The sequence below is a fragment of the Bos indicus x Bos taurus genome, chromosome 8 (assembly GCF_003369695.1).
Source record: "Bos indicus x Bos taurus breed Angus x Brahman F1 hybrid chromosome 8, Bos_hybrid_MaternalHap_v2.0, whole genome shotgun sequence".
Taxonomy (NCBI): Eukaryota; Metazoa; Chordata; class Mammalia; order Artiodactyla; family Bovidae; genus Bos; species Bos indicus x Bos taurus.
Window position 1 is genome coordinate 11,413,894 of NC_040083.1, and position 26,197 is coordinate 11,440,090.

Consider the following 26,197-nt stretch of genomic DNA (forward strand, 5'->3'; position numbering starts at 1 on the left):
ACTAGCTGTGTGACTTGGTGTGATGATTTGACTTCTCCGAGCTTCCGTTTCCTCATCTATAAAGTGTATCTACGTCATGGCGTTGTGAAATGAAATTCTAAATACAAGACATGTTGATTCTTGGTACGTAGTCGGTATTCAGTAAGCAATTGTGTTTGTACGTAGACACACTGCTGAAAACTGTCTCAAGAGAAATACTCTGTGTACCAAGAGTAAGGAATCAAAATTAGAAGGCGAGACATGCTTAGGGCCTTAAATGACTAGCCAGATGACACAATGGAAAACTGTTTTTTTTTTTTTTTTCCAGAAAACTTATCTCGAATTCAAAATAGGAATTTTGGGACACAGAAATATGAACAGTGGATTATTGCAGTTCAGAAAGCATGCATGGTGTTTCAGATGCCAGACAAAGAGGAAGAAAGCAGGATTTGTAAAGCCCTGTTTTTGTACACGTCACATTTGCGGGTATGTGGCTTCTTTGGAAAAGGATATTTCCATTGTAACACCTACTGGGAGCTGTGCTGTGGCAGCTGAGAGAGCATCATTTAGGAACTTTCCTGGTGGTTCTTATGAAGCAAATGCCAAAAGCTATCCTATTCAGCATCTGTCTTTGCTCTCTGAAACCTAGCCCTAGAGGCCATGGGTCTGTGCTGTACCTCAGTATCTCCATATTTGACCTTGGGGGTGGGGAATATTACTGTAGATACATGACCAGGGACAGCCATCTTTAAAGTCTTTAAATCAGTAGGTGGGTCGTGTTGCCATAGCCTGAAGCATGTTTTCCTACCTTTGGTCAAACCACATGCTGAGAAGTCCAGAGTCTGTAGTCGTTTGCTGGTTAACCAAGAACTTAAGCAACAGTCACCACCATCACCTCTGCTTATCGTGCCATTGAAAATATTTTAAAATACATTCAATCCACATGAATTTGTAGAATTTTAACGGACTTAACTGAATATCTGGTGTAAGGGGTCAGCGCCATCATTCTGAACAGGTGCAATTCACTGATGGTTTTGGATGTACAAAGAGGTTAAGTTGAATGTCTAAATTATGAAGCAGGTTGATGTGGAAGTTGCTTTACTTTAATTTTTGTGATTTAATCTTTGACATTTGTTTTTCATGTAATTTTGTCTTCCAAGGATTCTAGGATCCAAAGTGATCTGAATTAATGACTAATTCTAGCTAATTGAGGTATTTTCTTGTTTTTTTTTTACAGTATGGTTCTAAGGTTTTATAGCAGTACTGTTAGAGATGATTCATCTTTAAAAACTAAGTTGGAATAGACTTGAGACAAGTTTATTATTAAAGTTAATTCTGTGTTGAGTACAGTGAAATGAACTTAAGTACAGCAGTTGTATTAGACATTAGAAACATACTGAAACTTTCCATTTTCAACAGAAATACAATGATGCCCTCATTATCAATGAGGATGCACGGATGAAAGATGCTCTGAATTACTTGAAAAACTTCTTCAAAAATGTCCGGGCAGCAGGATTTGATGCAATTGAGCAAGATCTCACTCAGAGATTTGAAGGTGGGTGGTGTTTCCAAGGGGAGGAAGCCAGTGGAGCCTGGAGACTCCAGGGGCAGCGTACACAGATGATGTCACACTTAACAACACCTGGTGATGCTCAGGGACTTGTCCTGGGATTAAGAAGATAGGATACGCGGCAGGACTGTGATACTTCAGGGAAATCTGCACTTAGGAAAAGAATCTGCTGCTTACACTATTTCCTGTTTTGAAGAAGGAAAAAATAGTAGGATTTGCAAAAGATACATCCCATAGAAATAGTCAATTGATAGGAACATTTTTTGGTTTAACTTTTAGTAATTTTATAAAGATTTAAAAAATATAAAAAAAGTTTTAATGATATTAAGACTGTAATTTGAGCTAACTCTGTGAGATAGAGAAGGACAGGGAAGCCTGGCATGCTGCAGTTCATGGGGAGCAAAGAGTTGGACACGACTTGGCGACCAAACAAGATTGTAATTATGTACTTCTATATAAAGAAGAAAACCAATATGGCTCTTGATGCCACTGTGTCCATATTAAGAAAAATATAGGAAAATATTAAGTGAAAAGTAAGTCTTTCTTCTTTCTCTCTCAAATGCCTTTTTCCAAATAATAATTTTTTTGGTCTTTTTTGGTTAATACCAAAGTATTAACTATACATATGCTAAATACTGAACAACTAGCTCTCTGGGGGGAGGGGAAATTTATGCATTTATTAGTGTATTCAGTGTATGCATTGCATTGGTGGTTATTTATCATACAATTCTGGTCAGAGATTGAGAGATGAAGTGTTTGAACTATAGCTAAAGGTTGCAGTGTGTTCTAAATTACTAGAATTTGTAAACCTTTTGTGGGCTCCCAGGTGGCACCAGTGGTAAAGAACCTGCCTGCCAGTGCAGGAGATGCAAGACAGGTGGGTTTGACCTCTGGGTCAGGGAGATCCTCTGGAGGAGGGCACGGCAATCCACTCCAGCATTCTTACCTGGAGAATATCATGGACAGAGGAGGCTGGCAGGCTATCGTCCATAGTATAGCAAAGAGTTGGATATGACTGAAGCGACTTAGCACACGCACATAAACCTTTTGTAAAATATTCCCCTTTTTGCAGAAAAGCTGTTGGAACTAGAAGGTATTTCCATGGATCCCAGCAATGAGAACGCTAAACTCAAAGATCTCTGCTTCATCTTGCAAGAGGAATACCACTTAAACCCAGAGACCAGAACCATCCTCTTTGTGAAAACCCGAGCACTGGTGGATGTAAGCTTCTTCCTCCTTGTGGATACAAGTTGGCCCAGTACTATTTTAATTAAAAGATTGTCCATTCTTCACTTCTTTGCAATTAAGCATCCCTATAGGGTCTGTGTGGGTCTGTTTCTGGGCTCTTTATTCTATTCTGATTTTCTGTTTGTTTATCCTTACACTAATACCTCACTGTCTCAATCACTCTGGTTTATAATGCCTTGATACCCTCACAGCAAGCATTTCACAAATTTTTATTCTTTCCATCAATTAAAAAATTTTTAGCCATGTCTGTGGGCACCTAGTGGTACCTCACTAAGGTTTTAATTTGTATTTCGCTAATGACTAATATGATTTATCATTTTTTTCATATGCTCATTAGCCATTCATGTATCTCCTTTGATGAAGTATCTGTTTACATCTTTTGCCCATTTTAAAATGGGATTTAACTGGGTTATTTATTATTGTTGAGTTTTTAAGTTATTGTTGTTAGTTTTTTGAGAGTTCTTTTTTCTGACAAAAATGTCCTCTATCAGAAATGTGATTTGCAAACATTTTCTTCAAGATCTTTTCATTGTCTTAACTGTATCTCTTACTGAAAGTTTTAACCTTTGACAAGTCCATTTTATCTTTTTTTTTTTTTCTTTTTGTGGATTGTGCTTTTGATTTTGTGTCTAAGAAACCTTTGCCTACCCAAGAGCACAGCTTTTCTCCCATGTTATCTTCTAGAAGTTTTATAGATTTAGATTTTATATTTAAGTCTACAATTCATTTTGAAGTATGGATTGAGATTTTTTTCTCTTAGCATGTGGGTATCCAGTTATTTCAGCATATATGATGAAAAGACTATCCTTTCTCCATTGAATTGCATTTGTAACTTAAAAAGATCAGTTGACTCTCTTCATGTTGGTCTATTTCTGGATTCTATATTCTGTTCCATTCATTTGTACATCTATCCTTTCACCCATTCTACGCGGTCTTGATTACTGTCGCTTTATAGTAATTAAGTCTTGAAATCAGGTAGTGTGAGTCTTCTGACTTTTTAATTTTTTTCAACATTGTCTTAGCTATCTTTCTTTACCTTTCCATTTTTATTTTAGAATAAACTCACCCACATCTATGAGAAAATCTATTGAAATTTCATTTGGGATTTCACTGAACCTATAGATAAAACTGGGGAGAAATGGTATCATAACAATGTATCTTTTTTATTTATATAGGGCTTCTGTATTAGTTATCTACTGCTGATAACAGTTTATCGCAAAACTAAGTAGCTGGAAACAACAGACATCTATAATGCATATGGGTCAGTAATCTGGAAACCACTAACTGGGTGTTTCCATCTCAGGATGTCTCATGAGGCTCCAGTCAAGTTGTTGGCCATGGCTACAGCCATCTCAAGGCTGGGAGGATCAACGTCCAACCCAACTTGTGTGGTTTTTGGCAGAAGATGTGCTTAGCTCATTCATGGGGGCTTCCCCAATCACTCAGTGGGTAAAGAATCTGCCTGCAATGCAGGAGACACAGAAGACACGGGTTTGATCCCTGGGTCAGGAAGATCCCTTGGAGAAGGAAATGGCAACCCACTTTAGTATTCTTGCCTGGGAAATCCCATTGACAGAGGAGCCTGGAGGGCGACAGTCCATAGGGGTCCCAAAGAGAGTTGGACATGACTTAGTGACTAAGTATGCACACACATGCTTAGCTCATTCATGGGGGCCTCTGCACAGGCCAGCCTCACAGAGAGGTGCTGGCTTCCCCTAGAGTAAGTGATCCAAGAGAGGTGGAGAGGGCACCTAATATCAAGGTCACAGACATGTTATAGTTTCAACTTGGAAGTGATTCCCCTCAGGTCTGCCTTATTTTATTCATTAGAAGCAAGTCAATAAGTTCAGTTCACACTTGAGGGGAAGGGATTAAACAGGATCTGAATTCCAAGGGGTGGAGATCACTTACAGCTACCTTAGAGGCTGCCTGCCACATCTTCTTTGGTTTCTTTTATCAGTGTTTTGTCATTTTCAGCATACAGATTCTGCACATATTTTGTTAAACTTATACCTAAGTGTTAATGCTATTATAAATGATACTTTTGTTTGTTGCTGGTATTTAGAAATACAACTAATGTCTGTATATTGATCTTGTGTCCTGAGATCTTTCTAAAGTCACTTATTTTCTACCTACCCACTATTCTGAACCTTGCCTTTTTCACTGAAAAAAATGTCTTAGAAATTGAATCATATCGGATTACAAAGATAGACACCATTATAGTTATTTGTTGCATAGAATTCAATCACAAGAAGCTTTTGATTCCTCAGGTCTGTTAGTCTTAAAACTACTTCAGCGTACTTGTCTGTACACTTTTTAAAAATTGAAGTAGAGTTGATTTATGGCATTGTATTTATTTCTGTACCGCAAAGCAATTCGGTTATACATATACATACATTCTTTTTTAATTCTTTTCCATTATCGTTTACTTTAAGCTTTTTTTCTACTTGCATTGTTGTTTAGTCACTAAGTCACGTCCAACTCTTTGTGACCCCATGGACTGCCACATGCCAAGTTCCCCTGTCCTCCACTATCTCACGGAGTTTGCTCAAATCCCATGTCCATTGAGTCAGTGGTGCTATCTAACCATCCCACCCTCTGCCATTCCCTCTTTTTGCCTTCGTTCTTTCCCAGTATCAAGATCTTTTCCAGTGAGTCAGCTCTTCAAATCAGGTGGCATATATTCAATATTGAATTAATACAGATAATATACAAATAGTGACAATTTCTTTGTATTTTCAGGCCTTAAAGAACTGGATTGAAGAAAATCCTAAACTCAGCTTTCTAAAACCTGGCATATTGACTGGACGTGGCAGAACAAATCAGACAATGGGTATTTATATATAGTGCATTAGATCTAATATATATATAAGAACATATATATTTTAATTCTTAGTACTTGTATCAGTCAGGGTTCAACCAGAGAAGCAAAACCAGTAGGAGATTATAAATACATTCATATATATATATAGCAACACATGTATACTGTACACAGACAGGCACACAGGGATTTAGCACAAGGAACTGACACACACCTGGACTGGCAAAGCCAGTCTGAGTCTGCAGGGCAGGCCAGGATCAGGTGGAATCCCATAGGCATGAGCTGTCCAGAGTCTCTGAGGTCACGGATCACCTCAGTCCTCTTTTCAAGGGCTGCCTTGTTTAGGTCAGGCCTGCCTAAAATGAAGTCCCTATTGAGTAACCATATCAACTGATTTAAGAAGTTTAATTACATCTGCAAATTCCCTTCACAGAAACACCTAGGTGAATATCTGGGGACTGCAGTTCGGCCTAGCTCAGTGGACACATTGAAAAGCCATCACCATGCTCAAATGTCAGAAACTTGTAGACTTTCCTCCTCCCATATGTCCTGCAGACAAAACCGAAGTTTTGTTTTGTTTTTAATATTGTTTGAGTATATTACTCTCTTGCTCAAATTTTCAACCAGTAGATTAACTGGAAATAGAAATGCTGTCTATTTTATTGTTATTCTTTAAAGTGTAAAAAACTTACATGCATTATGTATTTTATAATTTTAAAAAGTCCTAGAGATAATCCTAAAATCTGGGTAGGGGGTTAAAGGATGAAAGGCTACCTTTGATCCTCGGTGGCCAGTCCTCATGCTGACATTCTCACAGCCTTGCTCCCCACGCCTCAGTGACAAGCAACGACAAGTCCTCACTGTATCTCTAATTTAGTGCTCTTTATAATAAACAGTCCTGCTCTCAGTCCTCGGTCATCACCCTTGAAGTTTCCCTTTATGCAAAATTTAAGCCTCACTAATCTAAAAAGCAAAGTCAGATTTTGAATAGTTGGCTTACCAAATGAGGTTGTGCTTGGAATTCAGAGGCTTCTGCCATATGACTCCAGCATGAGTCCAACTTGATTTTCAAACTTTGTTATTCATCCATACATAAGCACCTAGAAGATATTTGTTTGTCCATCCCTCCATTCATCCATCCATTCACTCATTCATCTATCCATCCACCATCCACCCACATTCATTGAGAACTCACTCTGTGCCAGTAACTGTGCTTCTGCCGGGCAGCCTCCCCCTCCTCCTAAGTCTAGACCACTAGGGCGGAGTCTCCCTTGCCCACATCCCACAGCACACAGTTCTGGCTCCATTCATTGTCATCATATTGAATTATACTTTCCCATGTATAGCCTTCTTCTACAAACTAGGAGCTCCCTTTAGATAAAAATGAACCTTTTAACCATTCTATCCTTATCTGACAAACCATAATTGCAGAATAAATGTTTGATGAACAAATAGTTAAGTTCAGAAATTAGTGAAGTGTGGTGTCTGTCTTGGGCATGTTCATTGTTCAGTAGATCATGTTGAAAAGAAATTGTTTTGGCCTCAGCAAAATATATCTCAAGATTTTGCTGCCAATATACTGGGACAGAGTTGGAACTTTTATAAATTCTGTTAACTCTGAGGTGGGGACCACTTAAGTTCCTGCTCTTCTCAGTGTATCAGTGGCTGGAAACTGCACGGTGGTAGGGTCCTCAACTTAAATCCCAAGCCTGGTTTTGCTAGTTAGCTGTCAGTTTACCATCCCTCCAAAACCTCCAGGTTTTCACCTGTAATAAAGGGGAATCATAACATTTGCCATATCAACCTAAAAAGGGCCTTGTGAAGTTGCAGTGAGTAAGTAGATGTGAAAAGGTCTTGTTAGCTGAGGACTCCTGTATGTGCACAAAGGTGTTACAGTTAGCTATTGATATATTTTTAAAATTTTTATTGGAAATAGTTGATTTATTGGAAATAGTTGCGTTACTTTCAGGTATACAGCTAAGTGAATCGGTTACACATATACATACAGCCACTCTTTTTTTTAGATTCTTTTCCCACAGAGGCCATTACAGAGTATTGAGCAGGTTCTTATTAGTTATCTGTTTTGTATGTAATGGTGTGTATATGTCAGTCCCAGTCTCTGTTTATCCCTCCCCCCTTACCCTCTGGTAACCATGTTTGTTTTCTACATGCATGACTCTACTTCGGTTTTGTAAATACATGCATTTGTACCCTTTTCTTTAGACTCTACACATAAGTGGTATTATATGGTATTTGTCCAGCTGTTGGTATTTTTTCAAAAAGTTTAATATTTGTTTTGAGATATCGTGACTGAAACCACATAGCTAGTAGGTGCTGCAGCTGGAATTTGAGGTCAGGCAGACTTGTGATAGAGTCCAAGATGTTAGACCCCCACCTTATCTTCTCTAAAGCAAGGACAGGGATAGGCCCTTCCCCAAGGGGTGTTGTGAGATCATGAATGTAAAGCACTTATCACAGTACCTGGCGTGTCGTAAGCTTTCCATAATTAACGGCTGTTTTTCCAAGGGTAAAGCTCCCTCTTGGTGAGTTATGTCATGCCCTCTGACACAGGAATGACGCTCCCAGCACAGAAGTGTGCACTGGATGCATTCCGAACCAACAGAGACAGCAAGATTCTAATTGCTACCTCGGTCGCCGATGAAGGCATTGACATTGCTCAGTGCAATCTGGTCATCCTCTACGAGTATGTGGGCAATGTCATCAAAATGATCCAGACCAGAGGTAAGAAGAGCTGTGATGCCAGGACTCAAAGGCTGCCATCTTGTCTGACTTGTGAACGTGTCTGTCCTTCCAGCTCTTCTCCTTTGCTGTGACTGGCGGCACGGTGGCCCCTTCTATCACCGGCCCTTACGGTGACCTACTTGGTCAGGATGGGGTGGCTACAGTTTTGTCCACAATGTTGTCTGTTTTTGTTCTTGTTCACAATGAATATTGCTTACTTGGTTAATATTGGCTGACATGTTGATGGAAGGAAAATTCCAGCTTTGAGGCTTCGGCAGTCACATGTGAGCCGTTCATGGCTGTGCTTAGGTGCTGGGGGGTCCCTTGTGTGCCAGAAAGGATGTGCAAGGAGTTCTCCCACTGGAACTAGGCAGCCTCCTAACTAGTCTTTCTTATTTTTTCTTAATTTCCATAACTACAGCTGCCACATTATTTTTCCTGAAAAACAGCTCTGAGCATGTCACCTCCCTGTATAGAAACTCCCATGGTTCCCAAATCTTCTTGATGTTAAAGCATTTTCAAAATCCGGCACCCTCTTATGTTTCCAACCTTATTTCCCATTCTTCCACTTTGTGCATTATCCACTTCAGCCTCCCTGGCTTCATCTTTTTTCCTGTTTGAAGGACTTGCTCATATATTGCTGCTGCTGCTCTTTGTTTCTCTTCCCCTGCTTCCACATCACCGCTTCCTCAGTCTCCCAGCTGGCAATCATCTCTAATTTGAATGCCCATGGCCCTTTTATCCATCTTTCTTATACCACTTCTCATTTTCCACCTATATTCTGGTGGTTGTGAACATGTCTCTTTTTTAAAAGTTTTATTTATTTATTTTTGGCTGTGCTGGGTTTTCCTTGCTTTTTGCTCGGGCTTTGCTCCAGTTGTGGTATGCGGGCTTCTCGTTATGGTGGGTTGTCTTATTGCAGAGCACAGGCTCTAGGGTGTGCACGTGGGCTCGTAGTTGTGGTACACAGGCTTAGTTGCCCCGTGGCATGTGGCATCTTCCTGGACCAGGACTTTAACTTGTTTCCCCTGCATTGGCAGGTAGATTCCCATCCACTGGACCACCAGTGAAGTCCTGTGAACATCTCTTATTTCCCCATTTCCCCATCTGTTTATCATTCATCTTTGGGGCCGTCACAGTGTCATCCGGGAGGTGCTTGCTGGGTTGTTTTTAAGCAGTGTCTCTAAGAATGTGTCTGTCCCATCACACTGCACCAGGGAGACCCTGAGCAAGCAGCCTAAAGCGGGCTCCTTGTTTGTCTGAATGTTTAATGTGCAGCTGCACACCTGCGTTTGACTCCACACCCTACCAGCTCGGCTTTTCCAGAAAGTGGGATTCAGTGAACCAAAGTTGAATTTTAGGAATAGCCCTGCTTCGTTCACATTCTCAGATTTGTCAGAGTTTTACATCAAAGACACCGTAAAATGTTTATTTTCTAACAGGCAGAGGAAGAGCAAGAGGGAGCAAGTGCTTCCTTCTGACTAGTAATGCTGATGTAATCGAAAAAGAAAAACTGAACATCTGCCAAGAAAAAATGATGAATGAGTCCATTTCAAGGCTGCAGGGATGGAATGAAGCAGTATTTAAGGAAAAGGTAAGTCTTTGCATCCGTGTTACTCCTTCAGAATCTAACTGTAAGCCATGAACAGGGACCTTGAGCATGGTTGGTACCTGTTATCATTTTGCTCTGTTTCTTAGGTTGTATTTTTATTTTTTTAAGTATTTGTTTATTTGTCTGCATTGGGTTTAGTTGCAACATGTAGGATCTTCATTGCAGAGTGCAGGCTTCTCTCTAGCTGTGGTGCACAGGCTTAGAAGTTGTGGCAGACTAGTTGCCCCACAGTATGGGGGATCTTGGTTTCTCAACCAGGGATCTAACTCTCGTCCCCTCCATTGGAAGGTGGGTTCTGAACCACTGGACCGCCAGGAATTCACCCCACAGTGAATATCAGGTTTGTTCTGCTTTACTTCTCAGTGAGCTAAAATACATTTCATTAGCGCTAATGCTTGAAGCTATGCTTTTAGATATAAAAGGGAAACAGCTAGAATAGCTCCTACACGGACAGTTCATTTTGAGGACAACACCCTAACACTGCAAGACACAGCTCTTAGTCTTTTCTTCACATCACTTTCTAACATCTGGAGTCCTCAGGGAGAAGGTCCTGGCGCACTGTGCCTGGAGCTGTGCCCAGTATTGGAAGGCCTGTTTACACATATGGATGATTCAGTGGACCTTGAAGTAGCATGCTGGCTCAGTCCAGCCTCTCAGTAGTGACCTTAGTTTGACTTTAATTTTCTTTATGACACAGCATGGAAGCAGATTAGGGAAAGAGACACACACACACAGATACCCCCACACACAGACACCCATACTTTCTCCAGACTGTTTGCAGAGACTTCATCTCAGACTCTGTGGAAACACTGGACTCTGCAGGCCTGGGGAAGAGCTTTAACGTTAGAATCAGTGGTTCCAGTCTCCACTCTGCCACTTACAGAACGTGTGACTTCAGGTAGTTCCTCTTTGAAATCATCATTCTTATTTGTAGAACTCACAGGGTGGTTTTGGAGATAAAGTGAGATGTATGCATTGCTTCCTACAGTGCCTGGTTTAAAGTAAGTGCTTAAAACGGGAGTTGTTACAGGACAAGGGTGAGAGGCCTACTTTAACTTCATGAAGATGAGTCTTACAATTCAGTAGACTAATTCCATAGGGTTCATAATTTTGAAAAGTCATAATCTGTATGCTCAAAAAAGTCCTGAGAAGGAATGAACTATCGAAAGCAAACTAATGCTTACTTTAGGAAAAAATTACGATGTTATGTCAGCGTTGACTCATTTTAAAAAACATTTCTCCCTAAAGTTAGGAGAACAAGATATTTGAAAACACCTCGTCTACATTTTCACTGAGAATTGCAGGGAAATTCTTTAGTTCCTCTTAATTTCCCCCCTTAATTTTACTTAGGATAGGGTTTTTTCACTGAGCCACTTCTCCATTTTGTAGAATATAGGGACGATGCTGATTAAAGGCTTTAAAACCTTTTTAGCTTTGGCATAATATTTTTATCTCCTCCACTAGGTAACAGTGTGCTTGCAGTCACGTGTGGCAAAAGCAATAGAGTAAAAGCCTGTTGAGGAAGACAGAGGCTGGAACAAACATATAGGCATTATTATTTTTTTTTAATAATTTTATTGATTGATTTATATTATTTTTGGCTGTGCTGAGTCTTTGCTGCTGCCAGGACTTTTCTCGAGCTGCAGTGAGTGGGGCTACTCTCTAGTTAAGGCGAGCAGGCTTCTCATTGCTGTGGCTGCTCTTATTGCGGAGCATGGGCTTAGGAAGTGAAGGCTTCAGTAGTCGTGGTTCTCAGGCTCTGGAGCACAGGCTTAATAGTTGTGGCACACGGGTTTAGTTGCTCCACAGCATGTGGGATCTTCCTGGACCAGGGATTGAACCCATGTCTCCTGCATTAGCAGACGGATTGTTTACCACTGAGCCACCAGAGAAGCCCTAGAGTTCAATTTTTTTTTTTTAATTTTTAAAATTATATTTTAAATTAAAATTTAATTTTTCTGTCTTTTGACTTTTTTTTTCAAACTTTCTATTTTGTATTGGGGTATAGCCGATTAACAATATTGTGGTGGTTTCAGGTGAATAGCGAAGGTGCTCAGCCATACGTTCTTTTGTATCCAACGCATCAGGTCATAGAGTGCAGTGAGGAGAAAATGGACTGTTGTTAAATATATGTTGAATTAGGCTATTTAATAGCACTGGGGAATTCCCCTAACATGCATCTATTGAAAATGGGCAGAGATGGTAAAGAGTGAGCAAGGACCCAGCTCTAGGGTGGCCAGGAGTTGCTGCTAGCTGGTAATGCCGTGGCGGTCAGGAGCGCAGAGTCTTGGTCTCGTCTCTGTCCTGCTGTGGTGAACAGCGCACACTGCCATGTTGAAAGAGGCAGGCTTTGTTGTCAAGGGCAGAGGCTTAGGAGAAGTATACCAAGGTAGGGGAAACCTCATTCTCTTAAAAGTCAAAGGATTTATGGTTCTTGGGGTGAGCCCCCTGTCTGTGGTGTTTTGAAAAGGGAAAGACTAGAGATCTCTTCAAGAAAATTAGAGATACCAAGGGAACATTTCACGCAAAGATGGGTTCAATAAAGGACTGAAATGGTATGGACCTAACAGAAGCAGAAGATATTAAGAACAGGTGGCAAGAATACACAGAAGAACTGTACAAAAAAGATCTTCACGACCCAGTTAATTACAATGGTGTGATCACTCACCTAGAGCCAGACATCCTGGAATGTGAAGTCAAGTGGGCCTTAGGAAGCATCACTACAAACAAACCTAGTGAGGTGATGAAATTCCACTTGAGCTATTTCAAATCCTGAAAGATGATGCTGTGAAAGTGCTGCACTCAATATGCCAGCAAATTTGGAAAACTCAGCAGTGGCCACAAGACTGGAAAAGGTCAGTTTTCATTCCAATCCCTAAGAAAGGCAATGCCAAAGAATGCTCAAACTACCCCACAATTGTACTCCTCTCACTCGCTAGTAAAGTAATGCTCAAAATTCTCCAAGCCAGGCTTCAGCAATATGTGAACCGTGAACTTCATGATGTTCAAGCTGGTTTTAGAAAAGGCAGAGGGGTGGGACGTGCAATGGAAACGGGATGCTGGCTGCTCGGCGGCAAGTTTGAGGACTCGGTGTTCGAGGAGAAGTAAGTTTAAAAAAAAAAAAAAAAGAAAAGGCAGAGGAACCACAGATAAATTGCCAACATCCACTGGATCATCAAAAAAGCAAGAGTTCCATAAAAACATTGATTTCTGCTTTACTGACTATGCCAAAGCCTTTGACTGTGTGGATCACAATAAACTGTGGAAAATTCTGAAAGAGATGGGAATACCAGACCACCTGATCTTCCTCTTGAGAAATTTGTATGCAGGTCAGGAAGCAACAGTTAGAACTGGACGTGGAACAACAGACTGGTTCCAAATAGGAAAAGGAGTACGTCAAGGCTGTATATTGTCACCCTGTTTATTTAACTTCTATGCAGAGTACATCATGAGAAACGCTGGACTGGAAGAAGCACAAGCTGGGATCAAGATTACTGGGAGAAATATCAGTAACCTCAGATATGCAGATGATACCACCCTTATGGCAGAAAGTGAAGAGGAACTAAAAAGCCTCTTGATGAAAGTGAAAGTGGAGAGTGAAAAAGTTGTCTTAAAGCTCAACATTCAGAAAACTAAGATCATGGCCTCTGGGCCCATCACTTCATGGGAAATAGATGGGGAAACAGTGGAGACAGTGGCTGACTTTATTTTGAGGGGCTGAGGAAATATTTGAGGTTATTATAATGCAGTGAGAGACTTTATTTTTTGAGCTCCAAAATCACTGCAGATTGTGACTGCAGCCATGAAATTAAAAGACGCTTGCTCCTTGGAAGAAAAGCTATGACCAACCTAGACAGCATATTAAAAAACAGAGACATTACTTTACCAACAAAGGTCTGTCTAGTCAAAGCTATGGTTTTTCCAGTGGTCATGTATGGATGTGAGAGTTGGACTATAAGGAAAGCTGAACACCAAAAAATTGATGCTTTTTAAACTGTGGTGTTGGAGAAGACTCTTGAGAGTCCCTTGGCCTGCAAGGAGATCCAACCAGTCCATCCTAGAGGAAATCAGTCCTGAATATTCATTGGAAGGACTGATGCTGAAGCTGAAACACCAGTACTTTGGCCACCTGATGTATAGAACCGACTCATTGGAAAAGACCCTGATGCTTGGAAAGATTGAAGGCAGGAGAAGAAGGGGGATGACAGAGGATGAGATGGTTGGATGGCATCACCGATGCGATGGACATGAGTTTGAGCAAGCTCCAGGAGCTGGTGATGGACAGGGAAGCCTGGTGTGCTGCAGTCCATGGGGTTGCAAAGAGTTGGACACAACTGAGCTACTGAACTGAACTATTTAATTGCATTTTAGTGTATGATTGAACATCATTAGATGTAGGTGATTTTTTTTAATTGGATGCCCAAAGGGCAAGTTTATATTTTTACCTTTTTTCCCATCACATTCCCCCCACCCTGAGCCTGCCTTAAGTAATGATCAGAACTATGTCTGAGAAATTAAAATTCCTCATAGGGAAATGTAACCCAGGAATTTCATTTCTAGAAATTTACCCAGAGGAAATAACAAGGTAAATGCACACATCATGCAGCGGTTTTACAGCAGTGAAAATGTGAATTGGAAATAGGGCACATTAAGCTTCCTTTATGCTTACAGAAACAATGAAGATAATTATAGGTGGGATGGAGTAGAGTGGGGAATCAGGGGAGAGAAAATCATTTTGATTGCTTTCCTGACCTATATTCCAGGCCTAAACTTTTTTTAATATAAATCAAGTTTTATTTGAATTTGAAGTGCTTTAGAGATCAATGACTTCTCAATGGTTGATCAGTAACCAGTACAAGGTATAAGGGGCTGGGACATTTCTGTTCACAGTGACAATAACTGTCTCATCCGTGCAGAATATGGGCTCTCCACCAAGCCCTGCAAATGCTTATTTTTATCAATGGGTCTCACAGTGATCCATGTGGTCAAGCCTCTCATGAAGTCACGCTCTGGGAGGGAAACTGAGGCATGAAAATTTTCAGTGTCAGATCACATAGCTAGGTCGCAGTAGAGCTGGCAGAGTCCATCTGTCTAAACTCTGCATGTGTTGGCCTAACCAGAAATGTTTGAAGCATAAATAAGGACAACTAAAAAAATTTTACCGAGCAATAGAAGGTAAATTAAGAGAAAAGAAACCCTGGGACTACCCTGGTGGTCCAGTGGCTAAGACTCCGAGCTCCCAATGCAGGGAGCCCACGTTCAATCCTTGGTCAGGGAACTAGATCCCACATGCTGCAACTAAGACCCAGCACAGCCAAGTAAAAAACTTGTGAAAAAGAAAAGAAACACCATTTTCTTGAATGGAATGACTGGATATTTTAAAGATGTGCATTTACTGCAAATTCAGTTGTACATTTATCATAGCCCATAATCAAAATATAAATGATATTTTAGCTTTGTAAAATGGCTCCAGAGTTTATATAGACACATACATAAATGAAAATAGCGATGACATTTCTGAAAAAATAACTCATGAACAGGTATTGCCCTACCCAGTACTGAAGTACAAGTCACCATCATTAACATTTTCATGGTTCTCGGCAAAAGACTAGCCTAACAGACCAAGACGAATACCAAGGAGCATTAAAGCTATGCCAGGCAGTCCTGATCAATTATTAACTCATGTTACCTCCCAACAACCTAGGATGTAAATGCTATGACTATTCCCATTTTATATTTGAGGCACTTGCCCAGAATGACACAGCTGCTCAGTGGTAGGAGCAGGGCTTACACCTAAGCTGTCTGGTTCCACCTGGAACCCTGGATGAAAAAGAGGCAGCCCCGCAGAGCAGCGGGGCAGAGCAGATCCTTCCACACACAGCTCTGCTCTGTGGTCATCATGCTTTCTTCCTTTATTCTTCTGTCATGTTCTTCTCTTTGGAGAATTTCTTTTTGCTCTTCTTTTAGGGAAGGGAACGTCTGCTGGTGCACAGATTCTTAAAATAATTTGTTTTGCTTCACCTGAGAATGTCTTGATTTCCTCTATTTCTGAAGTATATATTGAGGAGTATATAGGCATTTGGATTGACAGGGTTTTCTTTTAGCATTTGAAAAATATCGTGTCACTTTTGCCTGCTGTCCACATTCTCTGGTGAGAAATCTGGTGTCATTCAGATTGTTTTTCCCTTGTAGGTAAGGTGCATTTTTTTTTTTTTTTTCTGGTTGCTCTCAAGACTTTTTTCCTGTGTGTTTAGAGAACAGACTTGTGTTTGCCAAGGAGGAGTGGATCGGGGAGGGAAGCTTGGGGTCAGCAAATTAAATGTAAACTATTATATATAATAGTTTAAACAGCAGTAGAATAAACAACAAGGTCATACTAGATAGCACAGGGAACATATTCAATATTCTGTGATAAACCATACTAGGAAAAAATGTGTCTATATGTGTGTAATTGAGTCACTTTGCTGTACAGCAGAGATTGACATAACATTGTAAATCAACTACACTTAAATTGAAAAAAATTTTAAAAAGACAATATAAATCAAAGGATCTGGACTTCCCATAGGATAAATCTCTTAAAGGTGAAATTACTACATAAAAAAACCATGTAAATCCAGAAATGGATAAATACACGAAGGTAAGGGGCAAACCATACACACACACCGAAGTGTTGCCCTGTGCCTTTAGTTTTCAGAAGTTTCATTATAATGTGTCTTGGTGTGGTTTCTCTGCATTTATCCTGTTTGGATTTGTCCAGCATCTTATATCTGCAGGGTTCTGTTATGTAAAATTTGGGAAATGTTTAGTCATTGTTTGTCTGAGTACTTTTTAAGCTCTGCTCTTTCCCCTCTCCTGTCATAACTGTTAGATCTTTTTAAAATAGTCCTAAAGTTACCTGAGGCTCTGCTCATTTATTAATTTTTTTCTATTTACTTTCTGTTGTTTAGATTGGGTCATTCCTGTTGTTCTGTCTTCCAGTTCACGGATTCTTTCCTTTGTCCTCTCCATTCTGCTATTGAGCCCATCCACTAAACTTTTTGTTTTGGTTATTGTATCTTTTAGTTCTAAAATTTCCATTCTGTTCTTCTTTATATCTTCCATTTCTTTATTGAGCCTCTAAATTTGTTTGTTTCAGGAGTGTTTATGATGACCCATTGAAGCATTTTTATTATAGCTAGTTTAAAGGTTTTGTCAGATGATTCTCAAATCTCTGTCATCTTAACATCAACTGGTTGTCTCTCTCTCTCTCTCTCTTTTTTTCTATTCAATTTGATATCTTTCTGGGTTTTGGTATAAAGAGTGATTTTTAAATCAAAACCCAGGGGTTTTCATACCAGATGATGAAATTTGGGGTCTTAACCTTCCGTGCTAGCTGGCGTCTTCTGATACTGATCTGGCAGGGGAGGTAGGTGACCCTGCTTCATAACTGCCGCGTAAGGGTAGAAGTCTGGGTTTCCTACTCAGCTGCTGTTGATGTCAGCAAGGGGAGGCTCTTTGTAACTTCCGCTTGGGGATGCAAGTTCTGGCCCCCAGCGTGATCCCTATGGATTGTACAGTCAAGGGGGGCTACCATGTGGCAGGACTGAAAATCCTGGCTCCCTGTGTGGCCTTCTCTGACACCACCAGGGGGGAGTGTTGAGATGCTTCGTCTCAGCCCTCCAAAGTGGAATTCTAGGTTCCTCCCCACTAGATTCAGGGTTCTTGGTTCTTTTTTTTTTTTTGTCATTGTTGTTGACTTCTCCCTGTGGAACAGCTATTGTCTAAAAGTTTTCTGTCTTGCTAGTTGCCCCTGTCTTCATCCTTTGGCTAGAGAGACAGGCTTTTGTTGAGACTTTCCGTGCGTGCCGAGAGGCATTTCTGGTTGCCAGCTTCTTCGGCCCCATGTCTAGGATACACAAGGCAAAAAAAGACAAACCCCAGGGATCTCACTCCCATGTGGTTTCTAGGGCCCCATGGTTCCTAGCTGGTCTGCCTTCTCTTCGTCCTTCAGAATCTTATGTTTATTTTATATATAATGTTTCAGCGTTCTTAGTTGTACTTAGCCAAGGCCTAAATTTTGAGATAGAATGTAGTCATCCTATTTAGACATTTAACTTTAATGTAATTCAACAATATTCTTTGTGGTTTAGAAGGGGAGAGAGAAAAAAGATTTTAGGTGGTGGGGGACTCTTCTGCCTGCTGTTCTATTCAATGGGTTTATACCTTGGGAGTGGGTATTTTATTCCTAAAACAGTCAATGCATATCATAAGGATTTTAAAAGTTTTACCAACTACTAATGTAGAAAGCATGGTTCACATGACTATTTTATGGACATCTTTCATGCTTTTATGGATCTTTGATGAAGATATTGGAAAGACTAATTGGAGAGGCCACAGTTAAACACTAACAAAGAATTAGGAGAATCAAAATTACCTGTGGGATTTTTATAAACAAAACCAGGTCCTGTATGTTCATAGAAGTTGTATAGGAATAAATTATTATGTACGTGTGTGTGTGTGTGTATCTTAATTATACCCAGAGTACACATTTGAAGGTTTTTTGGTCTGCTTTTTTGCACTTAGATTCGCCAGATACAGATTCAAGAAAAGTTAATCAGGGATAGTCAAGGAAAAGTAAAACCTGTTGTTGATAAGAAAAATAAAAAGCTGCTCTGTGGAAAGTGCAAAACCTTTGCATGTTACACAGCTGATATAAGAGTGGTGGAGGTAAGCAACCTTTTTCACAAATAGCACTGGGTCCTTTTTTAGCACTCATTAAAGCTTGTCTATCTGCGAGAGAATTATAGTAAGAATACTCTTTTTTCTTTTATTATCCTGGCCAAGGTCCACGTATTTTTAAAAGGCTAAAACATGTAAAAGAAACCCTAAATATTCAACAATAAAGGAATACTTTAAAAGCTGCTGCTTAACTAAATATTGTATAGCCATTACAAATAATCGTTATGCTATATGCAATGTGGTATTCTGGATTAGATCCTAAAACAGATAAAGGTATTATTAGAAAAAGTAGTAACATTTATAGCTTAGTAAATAGTAATGTGCCGATATTAATTTCTTAGTTCTGACAAATATGCTATGATATGTAAGATGGAAGTGCTTATTAGGGAAGCTAGGTGAAGGGTACACAGGACAATCTTTCCAAGTTTTCTGTAAATCTGCAGTTACTCCAAAATAAAATTTGTTAAACAAAATTATTAGGAAGCTTATGTAGTATAAGGAAAAACTTTCTACAAATTAATGGCAAAGTGGAAAAAAACCCAGGATATGTATTAAATATGTATTAAATATGCTATGATCAGAGCAGTATGAAATAATAGCAACAATACCACCATCACCACCACCAATAAAAACACTTACGTTTGTACCAAAAAAGGCTAGCAGAAGTATACTAAAACGTACTCACATTTTGCAGTGAGACACCATGATTCTTTTCTCTTTCTACTATTTTATGTTTTCTTTAAAAAAATTTTTTTAATTGCGGTACAGTTGTTACACAGTGTTGTTTGAGTTTCTGCTGTACAACGTGAATCAGCCACAAGTACACACGTGTCCCCTCCCTCCTGAGCCTTCCTCCCACACCAATTTTACGTTTTCTAAACTTTCTTTTGGGGATATGGATCACTTTTACAATGGAAGCAAAATCTCCTGATTTTAAACACATCTGCAGCTTAGCTTTCTATTTTTTTTTTCTTAAAACTTGTAGATAAAGGATTAGAAGAATCTCCAAAGACAAAAATTGGACGTAACTCTATTGCTGCTGACTGGGGACAGTAGAGGGCCTGGGCTGGTTCACATGATGAGTTGTTACATTACGTTAGCTGTTACATGTAATAGGTGTAATAGGTGTGGGAGGAAGGCTCAAGAGGGAGGGGACACGTGTGTACTTGTGGCTGATTCACTTTGTTGTACAGCAGAAACTCAAACAACACTGTATAACAACTGTACTCCAGTTAAAAAAATTTTTAAAGAAAACAAAATAGTAGAAAGAGAAAAGAATCATCGTTTAGTCTTCTGTTTAGTCTTCAGAAAGCTGAAGTCTCTAGTCAGTATAACACTGGAGCAAGAAACACAGTTAGGGCTAATACTAGCAAGTTCCCATACCTTCCTGAGTCTTTTTCTTTAGCTGTAGAAGGTCCTTTCAGCTCCAATTTGGGTGATTTTCTCTTGAAATAGCCCTTTTAGACTCTGTTTTCCTGAGGGCCGGGTTTGTAGGATCTGTATTTGTTCTGTGCACTGTGAGCTTTATTTGTGTTTATTCTAATGTTGTGGGCGGGGCCAGTGGACAGCTTAGTCCCTGAGAGTCTTCAGATACACACTGACCCTTTGTTGTTCTCTGTATCCTTGGGATTCTTCCTGTCAGGGCCACTGGTGAACTTGGGCTTCCCAGATCTTCAGCAAATACCCCTTTGTCTCTGAATTAATGAGTATCTATTTTCAGGGGTTTCCCTGATGGCTCAGTGGTAAAGAGTCCACCTGCCAATGCAGGAGACTCAGGTTCGATCCCTGGGTCAGTAAGATCCCCTGGAGAAGGGAATGGCAACCCACTCTAGTAGTTTTGCCTGGAGAATCCCATAGAGAGAGGAGCCTGGCGGGCTACAGTCCATGGGGTTGCAGAGTCAGATGTGATTTAGCAACTACAACAATGACAGTCTGTTTTCAGGAGCCAGGTTGCCTGGAAACTTTTTAGTCCTCCTCAGCATGAGGTGTCCCCCATCAACTCACTGGTACCTCCACGCCCACCCTCACCTCCACCTGTGTGGCTGGGAGTCAGACTGCATGGATTGTACTCTAGTCTTGAGGCGAATTCACATTTCCTCCCTACTCCATCTGTAAAAGAAGTGGGATCCCGCCTCCTTGTCATCTCAGATTATTGTGGAATTTTATTTTTTAAGTCACAGTTACATTCTGGTTCTAACATTCTGTTTTGGGTGCTATTTGATCCCTTTATCTGTAGGAATGCCATTTCACTGTGGTTAGAGATGCTTTCAGGGAGTGCTTCGTGACTAAGTTACACCCCAGACCGAAGAAGTTTGGGAATTTTGACAAGAAAGCTAAGATCTTCTGTGCCAGGAAGGATTGCCTCCATGACTGGGGAATTCACATGAAGTACAAGACATTCGAGATTCCAGTTATAAAGATCGAAAGTTTTGTGGTGGAAGATGTTGCGACTGGAGCTCAGACACTGTATGCAAAGTGGAAGGACTTTAATTTTGAGAAGATCCCATTTGATGCTGCAGAAATGTCCCCTTGGGCTCAGGACCTCAATCTGCAGGGAGTGGATGGCCTTGAATGAAGAAGTTAAACCTGCGTGTGAATCATGGGTCTCTTTGTACTACGGTCAAGTTATTTTTCCTATGGCTTGTATCATACGGAGTATGTATCACTCAACTTCTATTCGTTTTCAGCAGTTTGTACTGATGCTATATCATGTCTGTCAAGCACAAGTGAGTGGATTAGAGCACTCGATTCTTTGTTGGCTGGGAGAGCTTGGGAAAAATGAATAAGCCTTAACTTGTTGCCATCCTTCCTTTCAGAACCCAGTGTACCCATAGCCACTCAGACACACTGGGATCAATGAATGAGTGAATGGAATGTTGAAACCTTTTCCATACTTCCTTTTCCTTAACCCACTAGGCTGAAGCTGAAACTCCAATACTGTGGCCACGTGATGCAAAGAACTGACTCACTGAAAAAGACCCTGATGCTGGGAAAGATTGAAGGCGGGAGGAGAAGGGGACGGCAGAGGATGAGATGGTTGGATGGCATCACCAACTCCATGGACATGAGTTTGAGTAAACTCTGGGAATTGGTGATGGACAGGGAGGCCTGGCGTGTTGCAGTCCATGAGGTCGAAACAACTCAGACACAACTGAGCGACTGAACTGACTGACCCACTGAAACCGACTTTTGCCCTTAACGATCTATTGAAATTATTTTTGTCAAGGTCATCAGTGACTCTGGTTGTCACATCCATTGGGCACTTATGAGTCCGTCTGATCTTTTTCTGTTTTTGCCGTTAGATACTTCTTTCTTGGAACTCTGTCTTGGCCACTTGCTCTTCTAACTCTTCCCCAGTCTTTTCTATTGGCTTCTTTTTCTGATCCCCCACGTTAGTAATTCCAAAGGTTCAATGTATATACATATCCATAGGCGTAAGAGTCACATATACTTGTATTCTCTGTGTAGCAACATGTGGCATCTATTATTAAAATTCAGCGATGGACTTTTTTTTTCTTTGTTGGCTCTTGGACCTTTCTCCTTTAAAGTTTAGTTCTTTTTCTTCGTTTTAAAATTTTTAAATTAATTTTTATTGGAACATAGTTGCTCTGAAGTGTTAGTTTTTGCTGTAGATCAAAGTGAATCAGTTTTATATATACACATAGCCCCTCGTTTAGATTTCCTTCCCATTTAGGTCACCACAGAGTACTGAGTAGAGTTCCGTGTGCTAAACAGTATGTTCTCAGTGGTGGACAACTCTTAGTAATGGGGACATGAAAATGATACAGTAATCCTTGCAAAGTTGATTTCTGTTGTTTTAGTTTATTGTACATCTTGCCCAATTAATTTTTTTCTTAATCTGTGCCATTGTTCCCTCCGATTGGTCATCTCAAGACATTTTCCAGTAATAGTTGATGGTCAACATTTGGACTGTGTTCTCAAGTAGGTCCCTTGGATGATACTGAAGGGGCAGTTTAATTTGGCTGTCCATTCTGTTTAAAAAATTAGAACGCATGCAAAGGTATCCTGTGCCGTTTAACAGGGTTTGCTGATGCTCCAGAGTTTAGTTTGGTGTGTTCCAGACACAGAGACACCTGAGTTTTGCTGTCTCCACCCAGGCCAAGGTATTGTATGTTCAGCTCAGGGTAGGCTCTGTAGTAATTTAAGCAAATTCCTAAAACACATGAGCTGTTTGTAATCCGCTAGGATCGTCAATGGCTTAAACAAACTTGCAAACATCATAAAATGTTAATATGCTCAATATAAGGGATCACATAACTTTTCAAATAGCACCTATTTATATCTGAAGGCTATTTGGTGTCCAAGAGACCACTCAGAGTACCCAGATCAATCCTGGAGATCAGTGGGTTGACGCACTACAACCACCTCATCCTGGTTTTGATCTGATGATTGGTTTTGCAGGCAGAGTCAGAGAACTTGCTATTTACCTAACTACTCCTTGGCTTAATTTTCTTCATCTGCAAAACAAGGATAATGCATACCTGTAAGGATTAATGGAGAGTTTTTAACTGAAATAACATATGAGAAGTCCTTGATTATACATAGTAGCTTGATCATGGTTACTCTTAGAAGTATTCTTAGTAAGACATACTAAAAATGAGTTATTTAAGCCGACTTACTTGCTGATTTTTATTCATTTTCCATTTGTATTTTATAAGAGTATTAAGGTTCTGATCACCGGTTTTAATGTGGGCTTTTTCCCCACACCACCAAGCAATTTATCAACGGGGTGTCTTACTACTCAACTCAGTTCTGACATTCTCTGCCTGGAGATGGCATCAGAGGCCTTACAGGTTAAGGGCTCAGTCCTACAAGACTGCCCGCCTCCTCCCTACAAAGTGTCATTACCTGTGCTTCTGACCAGTTGCCAACAAAGGTCCATCTAGTCAAAGCTCTGGTTTTTCCAGTAGTCATGTATGGATGTGAGGGTTGGACTATAAAGAAAGCTGAACACTAAACAATTGATGCTTTTGAACTGTGGTGCTGGAGAAGACTCTTGAGAGTCCCTTGGACTGCAAGGAGATCCAACCAGTCCATCCTAAAGGAGATCAGTGCTGGGTGTTCATTGGAAGGACTGATGCTAAAGCTGAAACTCCAATACTTTGGCCACCTTATACGAAGAGTTGACTCATTGGAAAAGACTGATGCTGGGAGGGATTGGGGGCAGGAGGAGAAGGGGACGACAGAGGATGAGATGGCTGGATGGCATCACTGACTCGATGGATGTGAGTCTGAGTGATCTCCGGGAGTTGGTGATGGACAGGGAGGCCTGGCTTGCTGCAATTCATGGGGTCATAAAGAGTCAGACACGACTGAGTTACTGAACTGAACTGACCAATTGAATACGGATGAAAGTTACAGCAACCTCCTCTGTGGGCTTAATTAACTTGCTAGACTCATAGGACTTAGATTATTGGTTTATTGTAAGAGGAAATAACTCAGTGTAGGGATTGTTTATACAAATTAGCCAAGATGGCAGTGGTCAGGCTCTCTTGCCCCATGACCTTTTGCTGTCACCCCACATTTTGTAAATAATGCCTTTGCATGGTTATGTAACAGCTGAGGTCACTTACAGAACTGCGCATGCATGCCATGATGTACTCGCGTGGCCTCGGGCCACTTTTTGTTCTGTAAAGCTATATAAGCCCCACCTGAAAAGCTCTTTAAGGGGAGTAAGAGTTGTATTGAGTTGGGTTGCGTAGTTGTTGCTCCTATGGCAGTCATTAGAGAGTAAAGCATGTCTGCCTTCCCACAGTGAGTAAAGAAAGTCTGCCGTTCCTTCCCAGGTGGCTCCGTGGTAAAGAACCCACCTGCAATGCAGGACACCTGGGTTTGATCCCTGGATTGGGAAGAGCCCTTGGAGGAGGAAATGGCAACCCACTCCAGTGTTCTTGCTGGAAAACCCCATGGACAGAGGAACCTGGCAGGCTACAGTCCATAGGGTCTCAAAGAGTCAGACATGATTGAAGCGACTTAGCCTGCATGTTCACAGTTCCTACGGCTCCTCACATCTTCTTCCAGCTTCCTTGCCCATGCCTTGTCCTCCCTGGGATCAGTGAACAGTGAGATACAGCGAGACAGTTGGCATAGTCAGTCGGATACAGCTAGACACTCAGGAACAGCCAGGTGAAAGAGATGCATAGGGTAATTATGCAGAAAGGGTTCAGAATCTCCATGTCTTCTCTGAATCTCCGTGTTCATACACCTGGAAGCTCTTTGAACCCTGTTCTTTGGGTTTTCTGAAGGCTTCATTTGGGAAGCATGATTGATTAAGTCATTGGCCATTGGTAACTTGTTTAACTTCCAGCCCCTCTCAGCCCCTGAGGGCAAGGGATGAGACTGAAAGTTCTAACCCTCTGATCCTGTGATTGTTCTCCTGTTAACCAGTCCATCCTTAAGTGTTAGTTGCTCAGTCGTGTCTGACTCTCTGCGAGGTCCCTCCTCTACCAGGGACCCTCTACCAGGTTCCTCCATCCATGGGATTCTCCAGGCAAGAATACTAGAGTGGGATGCCATTCCCTTCTCCAGGGGATCTTGCCAGCCTAGGTCTCCTGCGCTGCAGGCAGATTCTGAGCCACCAGGGACGCCCACCCTCCCTTAGGTGTGGTCCAAAGGTCAGTCATTAACATAACCAGGACACCTTTGTTGCTGTTATCACTTACGAAGTTCCAAGGGTTAACGGAGCGCGCGCGCACACACACACACACACACACACACACACACAGCAGATTTTCAGTGCTGGAAGATCTGCTGGAAATCTAAATAATTCAGTTTGGATGAAGGTGAGTAGCCCTTCCTTCTCGACAGCCAACTGAAGAACGCGGACGAAAGCTGAAACAAGAAAAACTGAGAATTTCCTTGTTTCACGTTAGCCTGAAGTCAAGCCCTTGCAGGTATAGAGCATGGAACAGAGTAGGCATTTGGTCAAGACTTGTTGAAGGAAAAAAAACAGTAGTAAGGATTTAAGAATTGCATACTCTTGACTGATGCCCAAATGGTCACTGGATTTCTAGATCAGAGGCTGCGTTTCAGAACCAACTGGGAGTCTTTTTCTTGGGCACATGCCTAACCCCCTTAGAACATCCTGGCAGGGTGGTAGCTTTTGAAGTTCCTCAGGTGTTTCTGATATAATCTGATACAACCGCTCTTTTGTTAAGTGTGGTCCCCACCAGTGCTGACCTTGTGATATTTCCCCCGAATGCCTGATTGTGTCACAAGGCCAGTAAACTGATTCCCACCCTTAAAACTGAGATTATTATTTGAATTTAAAAACAAGCAAGCCAGCAGGTCAGTGTTGGCTCAAGTGTGACCCGTGGAACGTGGAGCTGTGCGATGCTCTGCAGAAAGCAGTTCTGCGGGCAGATAGGCTTCCATGTTGTCTGTTGCCCCCTCTCCCCTCAAATGAACGACTCGCAGCGCACACGGCCATTGTGTCCTGTGTCAGCTCTGCAGTAATAAGGCCCGTGTAACCCAGTGGTTCCCAACT

General features: G+C 41.1%; 1 protein-coding gene across 1 annotated transcript in view; it reads left to right on the forward strand.

Moving 5' to 3' along the window:
• Positions 1-22,201, forward strand: part of DDX58 (DExD/H-box helicase 58) — a 45,300-nt gene extending 23,099 nt beyond the window's left edge. The window contains exons 11-18 of the mRNA XM_027549061.1: positions 308-465; positions 1,399-1,534; positions 2,622-2,770; positions 5,540-5,630; positions 8,190-8,360; positions 9,803-9,954; positions 18,535-18,678; positions 20,927-22,201. Coding sequence (XP_027404862.1) covers positions 308-465; positions 1,399-1,534; positions 2,622-2,770; positions 5,540-5,630; positions 8,190-8,360; positions 9,803-9,954; positions 18,535-18,678; positions 20,927-21,265 — 1,340 coding nt within the window. The 3' untranslated portion in view covers positions 21,266-22,201. The remainder of the gene's footprint in view (positions 1-307; positions 466-1,398; positions 1,535-2,621; positions 2,771-5,539; positions 5,631-8,189; positions 8,361-9,802; positions 9,955-18,534; positions 18,679-20,926) is intronic.
• The last annotated feature ends 3,996 nt before the right edge of the window (positions 22,202-26,197 follow it).